This window comes from Sylvia atricapilla, chromosome 15, assembly GCF_009819655.1.
Source record: "Sylvia atricapilla isolate bSylAtr1 chromosome 15, bSylAtr1.pri, whole genome shotgun sequence".
Lineage (NCBI taxonomy): Eukaryota > Metazoa > Chordata > Aves > Passeriformes > Sylviidae > Sylvia > Sylvia atricapilla.
In genome coordinates, this window is record NC_089154.1 from 15,933,089 (window position 1) to 15,949,100 (window position 16,012).

Below are 16,012 nucleotides of genomic sequence, written 5' to 3' on the forward strand. Positions count from 1 at the left end.
AAACTTACAATTCTTAATTACCAGTGAGATGTGATATTCCCATTGCAATCAGGCTTTCTGTGTAGGGTTAAAGTTCTTTCCCTTTGTGCAATAACGAAGCTTTTAGGGTCATTACTAGCCACGACTTTGGAATTACACTCTTCTTCAGAGCTCTAAGCCAAATGAAGGTGTGGGGAGCCTTGTCAATCAATCCCTTATTTCTCTCTCCTGCCAGTCTGGTCTCTGTACAGAGAAGAATAATTCCTACTGTCTTCCCCCAACTCTACAGCCCAAACTCAGCTGTGGCAGACTGACACATTCTGTGACACCTGCTGTGAGGGTGCTGGAGCTGCTGCCCGTAATTAGGTGGGCGCTGCTGTTGCTTTGGGAAATCTACTGATGGAATTCGGTGGTTGTGCTGGATTTTCTTTTAGGACTTGAGATGGCCAATTTGGCCCTCCGGCTTTCAGTTCATCCCTGGCTGAACACGTCCTTGTCTGCTTTCTCTGTAGTAACTAGGGCTGCCTGATGTTGGAAATGCAGCTGCCGCGGCTGTGACGGGTCGCTAGCGCGCCTCCCAGAGCCCGCGCGTGTCCGAGGTGCGGCGCGGCGCGGGCATGCGCCTGTTCCTGCCCGCTGTCCCTGCGCGTAGCGCCCACCGCGCCTTGCGCGGGCCCCGGAGCGCGGCGCTTTGTCTGCCCCGGGGCTCGGGGGACAGGAAGGGCCGCGGCGGGCTCGCTCCCGGCGCGCTGTGCCGCGCGGGCGACTCGCCGTCACCGCTGCGGCCCGCACCTCCGGCGCAAGCCGCCCTGCGGCGCCGGGCCCGCTCCCCGAGCGCGCCCCCGAGCCAGGGCCCTGGGCGGGGCCGCCGCGCTCCGCCCCCAGCGGCGCTCGCGGATCGTGACGCGGCGCGCGGGGCGGGGCGGGGCAGCGCAGCGCAGCGTCCGGCGGCGTCCGCGGGGCGTGGAGCGGAGCGCGGAGCGGAGCGCGGCCGAGCGGAGCGGGGCCGAGCCCGTCGTCTGGCAGGATGCTGGAGATCCAGTTGGACGATGGTGGCGTGGGGGGGTACCCAGGCGATGATTACTGCTCGGGGTCGGTTATGTCGGAGCGGGTCTCGGGCCTCGCCAACAGCATCTACCGCGAGTTCGAGCGGCTGATCCACTGCTACGACGAGGAGGTGGTGAAGGAGCTGATGCCGCTGGTGGTCACGGTGTTGGAGAACCTGGACTCTGTGCTCACCGACAACCAGGAACACGAGGTGGAGCTGGAGCTGCTGCGGGAGGACAACGAGCAGCTGCTCACGCAGTACGAGCGGGAGAAGGCGCTGCGCAAGCAGGCCGAGGAGGTGAGTGCCGCCGCCCCGCGACCATTTTGGCCGCGGCCGGGCGGGGACCCCAGTGCGGGGGAGCGGGAGGGCCGAGGGGGCGGCTGCGGCGACTGAGGGCTGCGGCTGAGCCGCCCCTCACGGGCCTTCGCTCCGTCGCCCCGATGGCTGCCGCTGGCGGGCCCCTGCTGCTCCCGCCCCCGCCGTGGGTCCGGTTCGAGGCGGGGATCGCGGCGGGAGCCTTGGGGCAGCGGCCCCGGTACCTTCTAGAAGCGGAGTGCGGGGGCGGGCCCGGCGAGCCACGTTTTGCGGAGTGGGGGGCGCGGGGATCCTGCCCCCGGGACTCCTCCGGCCGCGGCAGGCCCAGCTCGGCCCGGCTCGGCCCGGCTCCTCCGCTGCCGCACCGCGGGGCCGGGGCCGCTGCGGCTGAGCTGCCCCGTGACAGCGGGAGGGAAAAAAAAACGAACCAAAATAGCTGCACTTCTGTGGAATTCCTGAGGAATTAGGAATTCACTTTGCAATGCCAACAGCATCCGGAGGAGTCAGCATAATTTGTAGTGTAAAAAATAGTTTTTAAAATGGGTAATTTGTGCAGCCGTCCAGCATTCTCAATGTCAGCTGTAGGCTGTTTCGTTGGGACAAGGGATTGCCTTTAGAGTATCATCTCATATTTTTGAAACTCGTTTTTATCGAAACTATGCCTTGAGTTTTAATAAAATCGTTCCCAAGTCAGCACCTGCCGTTTCCCGGAGCGTGGGTATGCTCCCAGGAGAGCCGGGGCAGGATTGACCAGCTGGTGGGGTTCTTTGGAAGTGGCTTATGAGAAATCCAACCCCTCTCTGATGGAGAGGAAGGAGCCTCCTCGGGTTACAGGGACTCGGGTGTAGACGGCAGAGGGATGGTGATCTGCACTCTGTCATCTTGCTGCATCTGCGCCAGTCCCTGTTGAAATACAGAGCATCCTTTCAGCCTTAAAGGCTGGGAACCATTGGGATTGCTGGTCAGCCTCTTAGAGTGACAGTCTGTGAGCTGGTATAGACCTTTGGTGCTAAAAAAGTCCGTCGTCACCACATCATCCCCACCACATCATATCATTTAATCTTCTTAAAAAGTGAGGTGTTTCTGTCTTTTAGGCTAAGGAAGAGTAGAAAATTTAAGATTCAGTTGCTTTCCTAGGAGTCAAATTCTGTTTTGATATGGAGTAATTAATAAAACAAAAGAAATGGTAATTAATGAAATAGTTGTTGAATTGGAGAATGGTGTAAAGCACATGCAAGATTTTCATAGATACGTTCTTGTAGCTTAATAATCATGTGTGAGAAGCTTGGTAACTCAGTAGGAAGGACGCTTATGGTCTATTATTGATACCGAAAGCAAGAGCCAGTCAGTTAAAAGTTTTTGCCCCAAGTTCTAATTATGTATTAATGGACTAATAAATGATCTTAAAATTCTTTGGAATGCTTGAAGGGGTTGAAAAATTATTCTGAGTACATGAGGCATATTTATTGTGTTGCGTAAAGACAGCATTTTGCAGCTTCTGAGAAATAATTTTTAAAGTGCAGTATTTATTGGAAAAAAATGAAACTGCAAATGCGGGTTGGAATAATGCAGTTGGAATCATCCTGCATCTTTGGACTGGGGTGGATTTCTATTTTGGATTATTACTGTTCTTATTACTGTTACTAGATACAGGATGTGTTTTCTGGAAGCAAATGTACTGATAGGAGTTACATTCCCTGCAAGGAAACTTGGAAACGGTGGCAGAATACCACTTGGGTGGAGAGCTGCCTCTGCCAGCAGCAGGAGTGTTGCCTGCCATCCTCGATCAGGTGCTGCCTCCCCCCTTCCTGCCCACAGGACACGTGGGCAGGAACTGCTCTCTTCCCTTTCCTGGTATGATGGCAGTGTTGTGGAAGTCTGCCCTTTTCTCTTTGTCTCATCCTTTGAGCATGGCTCTGCAGAAGGGCAGTGCAGCATTGTTGGCTGTGGAGTGGGGTGACAGTGCGGGTGGAACCCGGGCTGGCAGCAGTGATGAGTTCTGAAGGATGTAGAATGTGCTGTGCTGTTCTGGGGCCCTCAGCTCTTGTGGGATCAAGTAGTGCTGGCTTTGAGCTGTGGAGAGAGGTGTGTTGTGCTGCTGGTTTCTCCCCAGCTGGTCTGATGGAGGATACCCCATGCAGACTGAGAGATGAAGTACAAATGCTTTGGGGTTGTGCTCTGAGAGATGCAGAAACACGTTGTCCTTCCCTTGTCTTTTTTGATCTTCTCATAATCAAAAGTTTGTGTGCAGAATAATACTTTTTTGTGAAAACTATACACGTTTCTAGCTTATTAGAGATGATGTTGTAGGACATCAGCTCTTGGAAAGCCACTTGCTATAAACACATGATTAGTTATTACAATTTTTTCTAACAAATTATATTAATTCTACACTGATGGAATGAGATACATTTAGAGGCTCTTCTCTTTACAAGTTCTGTTAATTTAAAGGAACGTAACAGAGACAGTTTGTGATTCTGTTTCCAATAGAGACTGGCCATATGATGCGTATTTCTAAATCACTTCTCTGTGAGGAATCAGGCTTTCCACATGTAAAGCAAATCAGTCCTTGCCATCTAGTAATCTTTATTCTCACTAATCTTGGAGTGAAAAAATCTGTATCCGAACACAGATCCTTAATACAAACACTCACTCAAGCTCATGGCGATTATTAGTATTCATAAATATCAGCGTGTTACTAAAAATTACCTTGAAAGTAAAATAACGAGTAATCACAATGAGCTGTGATTTATTAAAAAGCAGTTCAGGACAATCTGAATATCAGTTGATAATGATGATTAGAGGCAATGGCCAGATTTCCCCCCAGCAGGGTTACCTGCATAAGTCACATTGCTCCCCAAGTGTGCTTTGATGAGAAACGTTTTTTCCTCTGGTGCAATGAAGTAGCAACTGCCTGGTCCCTTTCTGTTCATGGCTCTGCAGGTTGATTTGTCAGTAGTACTTTTGGGATGTCCCCAGGTATATGTAGGCAGAAGTTACTACTGGAGTGTCAGGAAGCAGAGTTGTGAGGGAAAAGTCAAGAAGTCTCGGAGGATTTGGCTTTACTACCATTTCAGATGGGTTTAAATCATAGAATCACAAACTGGTTTGTGTTGGAATGGGCCTTCAAGCTCATCGCATTCCACTTTCTGCCATGGGCAGGGACACCTCCCACTAGACCAGGCTGATCCAAGCCCTGGCCTTTGACACTTCAAGGGACGGGACAGCCACAGCTTCTCTGGGCAACCTGTGCCAGGGCCTCCTCACCCTCACAGTAAATAATTTCTTTGTAATATCTAAACTCCTTCAGTTTAAAGCTATCCTCCCTTATCCAATCAAGTCTGGAGAGGGATTGTAATGACTGAAGCTTGAAGAAAAAATCCCTAGTCAGTCTTCATTTTTGTGAAAATGATGCAATCTTCCATCTAGCAAAGGCAGCTTGGCCACCTTCATTCTTTCTCTGGTCCACTGAGGAGGATGAAGATGGCTCACAGCCCCATCATCACTGGTTGTCTCGGTGCTTCTGACAAGCTGTAGCAGGCTGGATCCTTTAATCCCAAGAATGAAGCAAGGGGTGTCCCAGGTGAGAGAAGCTGTATCTTGTCTGGCAGGACAGGTGGCTTTAGTTCAGGATTCAGTGGGAAATGGGATTGTGGTGTCGCCTCCTCTGGTCATGAGCACTTGGTGGTGTCTGTCTTCTGTCCCACTGCCCTGGACCTGCCCTGTTCCCTTGGAAAAGAAGGCAGGTTTGCTGGCCTGTGCCATGTGTCACCTGGGCAGCCTAGTCTTGTTTTACAGATTCCCTCCTTTTTCCTTGAGTGACCCTTAGCCACATCTGGTGGTTGGGCTGATCCTCTCTGAGAGGCAGGAAGAATAACATGATTTTCCAGGGAAAACTTACCCGTGCCTTATAGAATGTGAATGCTCTCTGTCCGTGTCCCAGTGTCCCAGGGCCTTTTTCAAAGTGCTAGTAATGAGGTTTATGTGAGGACTTTGACCTTCATTAGTACAGTCTGGTGTGGCCTATATGACATGGAATGGCTGAGAGCGCAGCATGTCCATCTCTTCTGCTCTCCTTGGCTGCAGTTGTGCCTGGCCCAGAGCATGTCACTGTGAGGCTGATTAGCCGACGGTCCGCATCATCTCCTTCCTCTTCACTCTTCACCTCACAGCACAGCTGGTGGTTCTCATTTGCATGCCCATGCCCTCAGGTGCTGTCCAGCCCTGCGTTGCTCTGGTCTCCAGCATCATCCAGTTTTTCCCTGTGGTAGTTTGTTCTCTTCACTGCTGATGACACCTCCAGGTTTAGTGTCCTCTGCAGGACTTCACAGTTACACTTTCCTTCTTGTTGGGCATCCTGGTGGAAATAAAGTCGAGGCTGTTCCCAAGGCAAACTGCTCTGCCAAAAGCCCATCCCTTCTTTGTGCACCCCTTTCTTTTCCTGCATCTTCTTTCCCAGTTAACCTTGTCATTAGTCCCACTGGGAGATGAGAGCAGCTGGATTGGCGAACACTGAGGCAGAGCCTGGAGCAGGGTCCGAGATGTGGGAGGGTCCCTCTATCTTCTGGCTGTGCTCGAAGACCAAGCCTACTTCACGGAGAGCATCATAAAGGAAAAATAATTCTCCTTTGGAAAAAGGCTCAGGTCCTTTGGAACAGAAATGTAGGAGATGGTAATCTTTGCATGCATCAACAAAAAAGACAGATATTTCACAGAAGGCACTCAAAGTTCCATCTATGTTTATTGAATATCTAGTAGATAAAAGATGTCATTTTGACTTTTCAAAGTTAGCAGCAGGAGCAGAAATCTTTTATCTCCAGGCTCTGCAGATGTAAAGGAAATGTTATTTCACTATGCTTCCATGGAGATTGGAATGTTCTTTCAGGAGTGCATTTGTCTTTGAGGATAGCAAAGATTCCAGCACGGGGCATAGCTCAGAGCATCTTTCCACTGATGCCGAAAATTGATTTTTGCCTTTTTTGCTTTTGTATATTCTTGATGTTCTTTACACATAAATTTGTAGCTCTGTAGCCTATTATTGAAGCTATGTACTGTGTGTCCTTCTGGGCTAATAAATTCTAAAAACTAGGTTAAAAATACAGTTTAAATGACATCATATTCTGTTTTATGATGTTTTGGCCATTTTGCCAATAATTGACCATGTTTACTCGGCTTTCTTTGCAGGCAGAGACCTAACCTGAGGAAGGCTGGTAATTATCTTTCCATATAAAATGCTTATATGTGTGTCTTCATGTGATTCAGGGTTATATACATCTTAATTACTCAATGGAAAAGGTTTACTGTAATAATGCATTTCTAATATAAATTTCCTCCAGGGCTGATATGTAATGTATGGTATACTGGAAATATGGTTTGAACTTCAGGCCAAGCTCTGCAATGAAAACGTAAGAGTTTTCAATTGCCACAGCTGTGATGGCCCAAATACCATCAAAATGAGGAAAACACAGTAAGCAGAACAAGGGCCACTGGAGAGCACACAGAGCAGGGCAAGGGACATCAGAGAGCATATCTGAAATTTGCTGAGTTTTGTGACAAGTACAAGGTAAGATTTTGAACAAGTATGAAATTTGAATTGTTAAATCTTAAAACTTGTGAGTTTTAACAAGCGTGCTCTAGTTGCAGGTTTAAATTGTTGGTTCTTCGTGCCAGAACTGCAGCTCTGTTCAGCTTGTGGCCTCTTTGTCAGTGTGGGAGGGTGAGAGCTTGGCCTTTTGAGCTGTGTCCTGTAACATTACAGTGGAGACAGTGTCTTCTGTTTGCTGTAACTGAGATCCTTCAGAGATGGAGAAGATACAGTCTGTTACCAGACTTTCCTCTTAGTGATGGTGTGTTTTCTCATGGCACCAGGATCAGGAGCTCACTCTACAGGTACTGTGACTCTGACCACTTGGACCAGAGTCTGCTGAAGGAAAGTGCTTTCCAGGAGAAAGGGTGGCATTGCTTGGAGCACCCCCAGACCCATGGGTCTGTCACCTTGAGGCACTGAGGAGCAAGATGAGTGATAATCAGGTGAAATGCAGGGAGCTCTTTTTTACCTTAAATGATACAGCTCTCAGGGAGCCAAAAGGTTTCTAAAATTCATGTTAGGTACAGCATGATGGAAATGCAGTTATGTTTTTGTCACTGGAGGGGACTAATGACCATGTTTTTCTATTTTTGGAGGGTCCATTTCAGCTCTTGGGACCAGCAAGGAAGAGCAGGCTTAAATATTTTTAAACTCTTTGTTTTCCCAAGGGAAATACTAAGTTTGTCTGTACTGCCTTTTTGCTGGGAATATTTTCATGCAATCAAGTCAAGGTAACACTGGTGTCGAGTAGACAACTCCATTTCTTAGTCTTCTACTTCATCTTTGCTAAATAAATGCCTATAGGGATAAAAAGTTGAATATAGAATCACAAAATGGTTTGGATTGGAAGGATCTTAAAGCTCATCTTGTCACCTGTCCGCTTCTAGGTTGCTCTGAGCCCCACCCAGCCTGGCCTTGGACACTTCCAGGGATGAGGCAGCCACAGCTTCTCTGGGCAACCTGTGCCAGGGCCTCACCTCTCTCACAGGGAATAATTTCTTCCTAATATGCTTTCTGGCAGTGGGAAGCCATCTGAGCATGTCTGTGGCCTCCTATGCACTCACTCCAGCACCTCTGCATCCTTATGGTGAGGACCCCTGAACTGGAAGCAGCACTACAGGTGGGGTCTCATCTGAGCAAGATCTGGGGAAGAGTATCCTCCCTTGCTCTGCTTCCCATGCTAAAAGGAAACCACAGCTACCTCAAGTGAGGCACTTCTTCTCCCAACACAGCTCTCACCCGCAGCCCTGCACCCCCACTCGGGTCTGGACTGAACCCCATTACTCCCTTCACTGGGCCCCACTGCACACACTGCCAGCCACCACAAATCAAGGCCACATAATGAGATTTCTGCATCTCTGTGCATCTCTGTCTCTGATTTCTCACTGATGTGATGGTTTCTGATATATGTTACTATTTTTAGTCGTGTTCTTCCTTTGCAGGAGACAGGAAAGCAGGAAGCCAAGCAATCCGCAATGTACCGCTGCTCTTCGGAGGCGTAGTCAGTCTTTGGCCTTGGGATGATTTTGTGCTAGTTATTTTCCCTCTAAAGAGTAATGTGTGAGCCATTGTTGTTTGCCATAATCCTGGATTAGTACAGATCAGTGATCCTACTTGATATCTGGGGATAGAGCCTAGCAGAAAAAAATCCATGTGACGTTTATATATGTAGCAGTTTCATATTCCAGTTCTCTTCCATGACTGAGGTGCTTAACTATTTAATTGTTTATGTTCAGAAATTATTCTTCAAAATTACACTAGGTGTAGAGGCTCTGGAAAAAAAAGACAAAAAATAATAAAATATTAATGCTTTGGTCAGCCTTGCTGTTGGGAACTCCTGGGGCTGGAGGCTGTTTCTGCTTCCTAGTGCACCCACTGTTTTGTTATGGTGGGAGACTGAAATACCTGTACTTTTTCTTTACCATCAGTGAAATTCTCATGTCCTTTTTATTTCTCTTTTCTAAATGTCTTTATTGCATCTCCATTAAGCTGGAGTTGGAAGCTGTGAATTCTTGAGGTGAGGGTATGAGCTGAGCTCTGTGCAGTGAAACCATCAGGGAAAACCAGTGACAGCACCTGGCCCTGGGAATGAGAAACCTCTGTAATCAAAGGCAGCTGCAGTAGCAGGCTCAACCTGGTATGCTTCACCACCACCACCACACTTGCCTCTTGGCAGCACTAAAATGAAAGAATGCAGTCAACAAATTTGCAGTGCAGTGTTAAAACTCAGTAGCCTGGGCATTGGGGTTGTGGCATACTGCTTTGTAAAGAGTGTTATTTCAAGATGTATTTAAAGATGTTATTTTAAGATGTATTAAAAAAATTCCATGAGGTTATGCTGTTTGGTTGTTTCTTTGGTTTTTTTGGTCTCCTGCTTGGCTTCAAACTGACAGAGAGCAGGGTTAAATTTGATATTGCGAAGAAATTGTTCCCTGTGAGGGTGGGGAGACCCTAGCACAGGTTGCCCACAGAAGCTGTGGCTGCCCCATCTCTGGAGGTGTTCAAGGATAGGTTTGGATGGGGCTTGGAGCAATGTGGAAGGTGTCCCTGCCCATGGCAGGGGCTAGAACAAGATGGTCTTTAAGATCCCTTCCAACCCAAACCAGTTGTATGAGTTTATGCTCTTGTTAAATGTTTATAAATGAAAGAGCAATATTTGTAGTGTCTGCTTTCAGAAGTCATTGGAATTGTACTGTTCTGATGCCAGAATTGTGGCTTTGATCCCTGTGGATATTCTCTGCCCTTAGGAAGGCTTGCTGGTTAGCAAGTGTGAGTTAGCACCCACAGAAATTTGGAATGTCATTTTTGGGCCTCAAATGTCTGTGCAGCATTTAGGGAGGATTGGCTGTGCACAGACTGAGATAAAAAAAACATGAAAAGCAGGAGAGTAAATCATAAGGGTTCTTTTTCTGTTTTTAACTGGGTATGATGCATTTTGTAAATATTACAGCCAGAAAATGTTCTGGTGGGAAGGAGAATTATGAATTAGTGTTCCCTCTGCCTGGTTATTTTTAGGTTTAAAGGGTTGGGGTTATATATTGGTTCCTCTTCAAGTTACTGGGAAATTACCACAGCTTCAACAGGGCCAGGATTGTATAGTCCCTCTGAAAGAAATGGAAGATTGTGAAATGCCAATGGATATTTGTTTACTGAATTGTATTAACTCAATAACATGTACTTGCAGTATGACTGCCTCTGGGAGCCTGGTTAATCAAAAAAAGTTTAAAAAAAAATTTAACACCTTTTGCAGTTTGTGTTCTTTGTTTCTCCTGCCCTGTTGCAAATTTTCAGCACCATGGGAAGGCAGAGTTTGGTGTAGAGAGTGCTGTGTGACTGGGGATTTCCTGTGTGTTGGGAATACACTTGGTAGATGGATTTTGGGCAGAAGAGATGCTGGAGCCAGTCTGACTGCTCATCTGGGCCACCTGCAGCTACATGCCTTGGGCCATGAGCCACAACTTGAGGCCTGTGGTCCAGCATCATGCTGGAGATGAAGTGCTGTCTCTGCTCTCTGTCTCTGGAGGCTCTCGTTCACAAGAGTAGCTCATATGAATATCAAGTGCCTGTTTCCTACAAACTTCTGGTGGAGCTTTGTTGTATTTGTGGGTGTGCTCACATCCCTGACTAAAGTTAGTTAAATCTCTGCTGCTTCTAGTGGCTATTGAGTGTTTCCCTGGATGCTGTATGGAATGTCTGTTGTGGCTTACTGGGAAAGAATAAAGCCTGCCTGGATACCCTTGTGAAAGCTCGCTGAGCCGTGAGGGGTGAGCAGCAGTGACATCTGGACGTTAGGAACATCTTCCTTGGGCAAAACCCTGGCAGGAGTCCTCTCCTTATTCTGCTGTGTTGGCTGCTCACTTCACTCTGGGTTTGTGACTTTCCCCTGCTGTCAGAGCTTGTGATGAGCATGGAGAAGCTCAGGTGAAATGAGTTCTGGTGTCAGAGCAGGTACAAGGTGCTGCAGAACCAGGAACTGGGTCAAATGCCATCGTTTGATCTCCTCAGCACCAGAATGGGCCATCCTGCAGTGCTTTTATCCAAAATGCTGTTCTGCCCTACAAACACATAGGGCAATATTAATTTTTAATATCATTGTCTCTGTGTCTCTTTCTTTTCCAGGTGCTTAATTGATTTCTAGTTTAATGTTTCTTTGATTACTTTTGGGTTGCAAAAGAGACAGATACGAGGAAAAAGGCTGATATTTGTAGAAGAGTTAATCTTTCAATCAGTTTCCTCTGAATTAAACCACAACAGCAGTAGCAAATGTAGGAATCCAGTTAAAGGTGACCTATGTTACCGGAATCAAATTTGGCTTCTTTTCCTTTTTAATTTACTGTTGAGAAACCTGTAAATTTTTTCCTTAACATGCTTTCATTTTTATTGCTTCTAAATATCTCATTCCTGCTGGGGGGGTTGGTGGCTGCATGTTTCTGGGTGGAGAAATGGGAGCAGGAAAGTGGTGAGAGCTGAGCCACTGCGATGTGATAGGGATTTAGCCCTTGGCTGTAATTAAAAAGGTTCATCAATAAAGCTTTAGCACAGAGTGCTTCCAGTAAAATCCTATGAGGAGATGGAGATTATACCAGGAAAAGACTGTTGGAATAATTTCCATCAGCCTCCAGATGGAGCAAGTGAAACTGCTGCTTCTCAGCTCTGTTGCTCATTGTCAGTGTCTGTTAGGACTTCTTTTCCTTTTTTACTCATTCTGAAATTATATTGTTGTTCTGAAAAAGGTTTCAAAATAAATCCACACATTTACAAAGCAGGTTGTTTTCTAAAGTTCTCAGAATCCATAAAACAGGTTGATGGTTGAGTGACTAAGGGATTTCAATGTTTAATTGACATCTCAAGAAGAAACATACTTAAAAATCTAAACCCTTGAACAATCTTAAAATATAATTAATAAGTAAATGTTTAGCCTCTGAGATGAATTCTTTATAGTGTAAGAAGGGTGTTGGCATTGCTGCTATTTCTAGAAAATTCCGTGCAAAACAACCATAAGTGGGAAAAAACCCAAACCCTTATTACAGTAAATTTGGACAGGAAGAGGAATAAAGTTAAAAGCCCAGTTAGAGGTTAAAGGCACTGCAGAGCACTGAGTGCAGGGAAGCAAGAAGTGGCTAAAGCCTGTTTGATTTTTTTCTATAAATACAGGTATGTAGGAATGCAAACTGAGTCACTGCTCCCAGGAGTTCACTGAACAGTTTTAAAAGTTTACAAGAATCATAAATAATGTGGCTTTCAGTCATCTGCAGAGAGGATCCAATTTATAATGATGACTCCAGTGTCCCTGCTAATAATTCCAGTAAAAGCAGTACGGAATGTGGATGGGGTTTATCTTAAAAGTTCAGCAGTGCAGATTGGTTCACGTGCAGAATTTAACAATTTTATTGAGCATTTAAATGTGTTAGGTTCCCTGGGAGTCTTTGCCAGAAAAGATTCTTACCAGGGTCTGTCCCTTTTGGAGTAAAACAAAGCTTTAATTTGTTAAATTGAAATTCTCATGCCCCTGAACAGTGATGTTTGTGGAGAGAGCACTTCCCCCTTGCAGAGGTCAGAGAGAGAAGGATTTTCCTTCCCGTTATCCCTGCTTTTAGACAGAGGAGGTGTCTCCAGCCAGTGTGCATGTGCTGGTGAATCTGATGGGCCTGGACCTAATGAGGATTTGGCAAACGGACAGAGAGAGAGGAGCAGGGTTAGGAGCAGAGCCTTGTGAGCTCTTCACAGACCCCTGTTACTTCCTATGGGCTCCTCTGGGCCCATAAACATTTTTAAGGGTGGATTAACGCCTGCTTGGCTTAATTTGCTTCTCAGTCTCATCCTCAGCAGCTCCAGATCCAGGGCTACTCCCAACCCTAGCCGTGCTCATGCAGCTCAGCTGTTGGATGGGGTTCTGGTTACTGGACTGGTTGGTGCAAATAATGTTGTTCTTCTGGCTTCCTTGCATGGAACTATTCCGGAGTAATGTAACAAGACTTGAATTTTTGGGTTTGTAAGCTAGGCCAGGATGTGTACTGCAGCTGGTGGGATGGCTTTGCAGTACTGTGCCCTTGTGAGCCTGGTGGTAACATTCAGGCTTGGTTTGCTGGGGAAAGGCATGTGTTCTCTGAGCCTTAGGGACTTTCCCACCAGATTGCGTGAGGGGCGGTACAAGAAGCAGCTGTTTCTGAATTTAGACGTGTGGGTTATGGGTCAGTCATTGCATTAGTGTATTGTGCAGAAAACCTCTGATGACCGTGTATCACCAGGCTGGCCCAGCTGTATGCAGAGATGTGGAGCTGTCTTCACTTCCGAGGGATCCTGCTTAGTTTAAATATTTCATGATACTTTATTATATGATATGATTTAATGGTATTATATGATGCTATATGATATTTCATTATACGGAGCTTCTCTGGCTCTAGTTCCTACCATGAGTTGTGTAATATCTGGCAGTGAAGCTGAACAGAATGTTCCACGTGTTTTACTCTGCTCTTGAGTGCTGGTGTGCGTGGCAGTGAGTGACTAAAACTCTCAGGCAAGAAGTGACAGTTTACAGAAAAAACACCCTGAAATCAGGTATATTCCCTATTGTGTTTTTATTGTGAAATGAGTGTATCTGTAAAACCTTTCCTTTGGTCCTGTATCCTGTGCAGGAGTCACGCTGCTGCTTGCAGCTGCCTCTGTGTTGGTGATAATGGGAATGAGCAGCACCAGAGATGGAGCTTAGTTTTCCAAAAGACTTGCACATTTCTGCAAGACTTGTCCCCCCCACAGGAATTTTGGGTGGAGCTCTCTACATCTGCATCATTAGAAGAGTTAGTCTGAAGGTTTCTGACATAGGTATTTTTAAATACATGATCATGGAAATAAAATTTTCCTTCAGTGACATCAAATTAACAGGAATCAAAAATCAGCCTGGCACAAAGAAGACCAGCATTGCTGAAGATGATAGAGTTGTGCTGGTTTGCAAAACTCATGTTGGACCATAGTTTGTATGTTTATTGTGGATTAAAGATAACAATACATTTCTCATATAAAAGACTCTTCAGTTTGATTAAAATGCTGTTGTGCTACTTAGAGTACTTCAAAAATCTTATTTCTGATTTTTTAAATTATATTCCCTCAGATTTTATTCTTTCAGATTTCTGTTTTTTTTGAGGAGAGGAAAGGCCATGGTAGGGCAAACCCACTTCGCATGTAATCTTCATCTGTGCCTCCTTCTCCACTTCTTCCCTCTGCAGAAGTTCATAGAGTTTGAAGATGCACTGGAGCAGGAGAAGAAAGAACTACAAATCCAAGTGGAACACCTTGAATTTCAGACTCGACAGCTGGAGCTGAAGACCAAAAACTACGCTGACCAGAGTAAGCAAAACCATGCACTAGACACTATTATATGCATACCTTCCACACACATGCAGTGCTACTTTAAAAATAATCTTCGTACTCTTTTTTTTTTTTTTTTTTTTTTTAATAGTCATTTGTGCAAAGCCCAAAATGCCTGGTTGTCCTTTACTTTGATGTAAAATTCTGAGCTTCCCAAGAGGTGGGATGTACCCACACTAATTCAGTAGAGGCTACATTTCTTCTCTTTTGTGGTCAGTGTCTCCAGATGCAAGATGAAAGGTTTGGGCCTTTCGAACCTGGTTTCCAGTTTCTCCTTGTAGAATCTTCCATTCTGATAAAAATCATCACAGTTAGTTAGTTAGTTACTTAGTATCCTTTTTTTTTTTTTTACAAATACGTCCTTAACGTGTCCAGCTGTTGAAGTTCCCCTCAGAATTTGTTAATGTTTTGTCCAGTACTCCTGCTCCTCTATTAGCCAGAAGAGCCAGTACCAGAGGACAGCTTAAATTGTTGCCAAACTAAGATGCTTACAGGGCAACAGGCTACTGCTGAAAAACTGTGGGTTTATTCCATTTGTGGTGCAAAATTGCTAGTATTAGGAACATGCAGGTACCCATGAGCTAAGTTTGTAACAAAGACCAAATCCCACAATTCTGTTTCTGTTTGTTTTATTCAGTAGGTGTAAATTAATTTCTTAAAAAACAGACTTTGTTTCTCAAATAATTTATTTTGAGAGCCAGGTCTATGTTAGCTGATAGCTAGGATCTTCTCTTGGCAGTTTCTCGACTGGAAGAACGTGAATCGGAAATGAAGAAGGAGTATAATGCTCTGCATCAGCGTCACACAGAGGTAGGATATCATCTTTCTAAATAAATAAACTCTTTGTCTGTATCTACATGACTATATCTTGTCAAAGAACTTGGCTTTACAATCCTAGTGATCACTAGAGCTTCTGAACTTGGGGAACATCAGAAATACATGAGTGGAGGTTGTAAAGAGGATGGAGACAGACTGTGTTCAGTGGTGCCCGGTGGAAACAGCTGGGACAAACTAGGACACAGAAAGCTCACTCCGAGCAAGGTAGTAAAAACTACTTTACTGCAAGGACATTGAGCCCTGGGACAGGTTGTTCAGAGGTGTGTTGGAGTCTCCTTCCTTGGAAATATTCGTAAGCCACCTGGATGTGGTCCTGTTGCAGCCTGCTCTGTGTGGCCCTATTTCAGCAGGGAGTGGACTGATGTACCTTAGGGCGTTCCTTCCAATCTCAGCTGTTCTATGATGCTGTGCACAGTGTCCTGCTACCTCATCTCCCATTGCCAGAGAGCCTCCAGGCTTGCATTGTTTTGGGATATGCTCTTTCAAGGCTCCTTGGTTATGACATTCAGCACTATTTGCTGACAAATTTTCTATCAGGTTAGCCCATTCACTTATATTATCTGCTTAGAAGGCAACGGTAAAGACAAGGAAGTCTGCAGAAAACCCCAGGGGATTGGAAATGGATGCCAGAGAAGATTAAACTAAAGCAGAAAGTGAGACTTCCCTTCTCATCTGTTTGCCTCATGGATTTTTCTCTCCTCACAGATGATCCAGACGTACGTGGAACACATTGAGCGATCTAAGATACAGCAAGTTGTGGGAAATAACCAAACTGAGGGCAGTGTACCTGGGAGAAGGTAGGGCCACGACCTCTCCATGTAACACGTGTCACCTGGGAACTTGCACACTGAATGTGTGTTTTTGAGAGAGAAAACAGAGCA

General features: G+C 45.8%; 1 protein-coding gene across 19 annotated transcripts in view; it reads left to right on the forward strand.

Annotated features, from left to right (window-relative positions):
- The first annotated feature begins 912 nt into the window (after nucleotides 1-912).
- MAPK8IP3 (mitogen-activated protein kinase 8 interacting protein 3) overlaps nucleotides 913-16,012 on the forward strand; it is a 62,257-nt gene continuing 47,157 nt past the window's right edge. For all 19 annotated transcript variants that reach the window (XM_066330365.1, XM_066330366.1, XM_066330368.1 and 16 more), the window contains exons 1-4: nucleotides 913-1,324; nucleotides 14,153-14,273; nucleotides 15,034-15,104; nucleotides 15,837-15,928. In XM_066330365.1, the coding sequence (XP_066186462.1) occupies nucleotides 1,007-1,324; nucleotides 14,153-14,273; nucleotides 15,034-15,104; nucleotides 15,837-15,928 (602 nt within the window). In that variant the 5' untranslated portion in view covers nucleotides 913-1,006. The remainder of the gene's footprint in view (nucleotides 1,325-14,152; nucleotides 14,274-15,033; nucleotides 15,105-15,836; nucleotides 15,929-16,012) is intronic.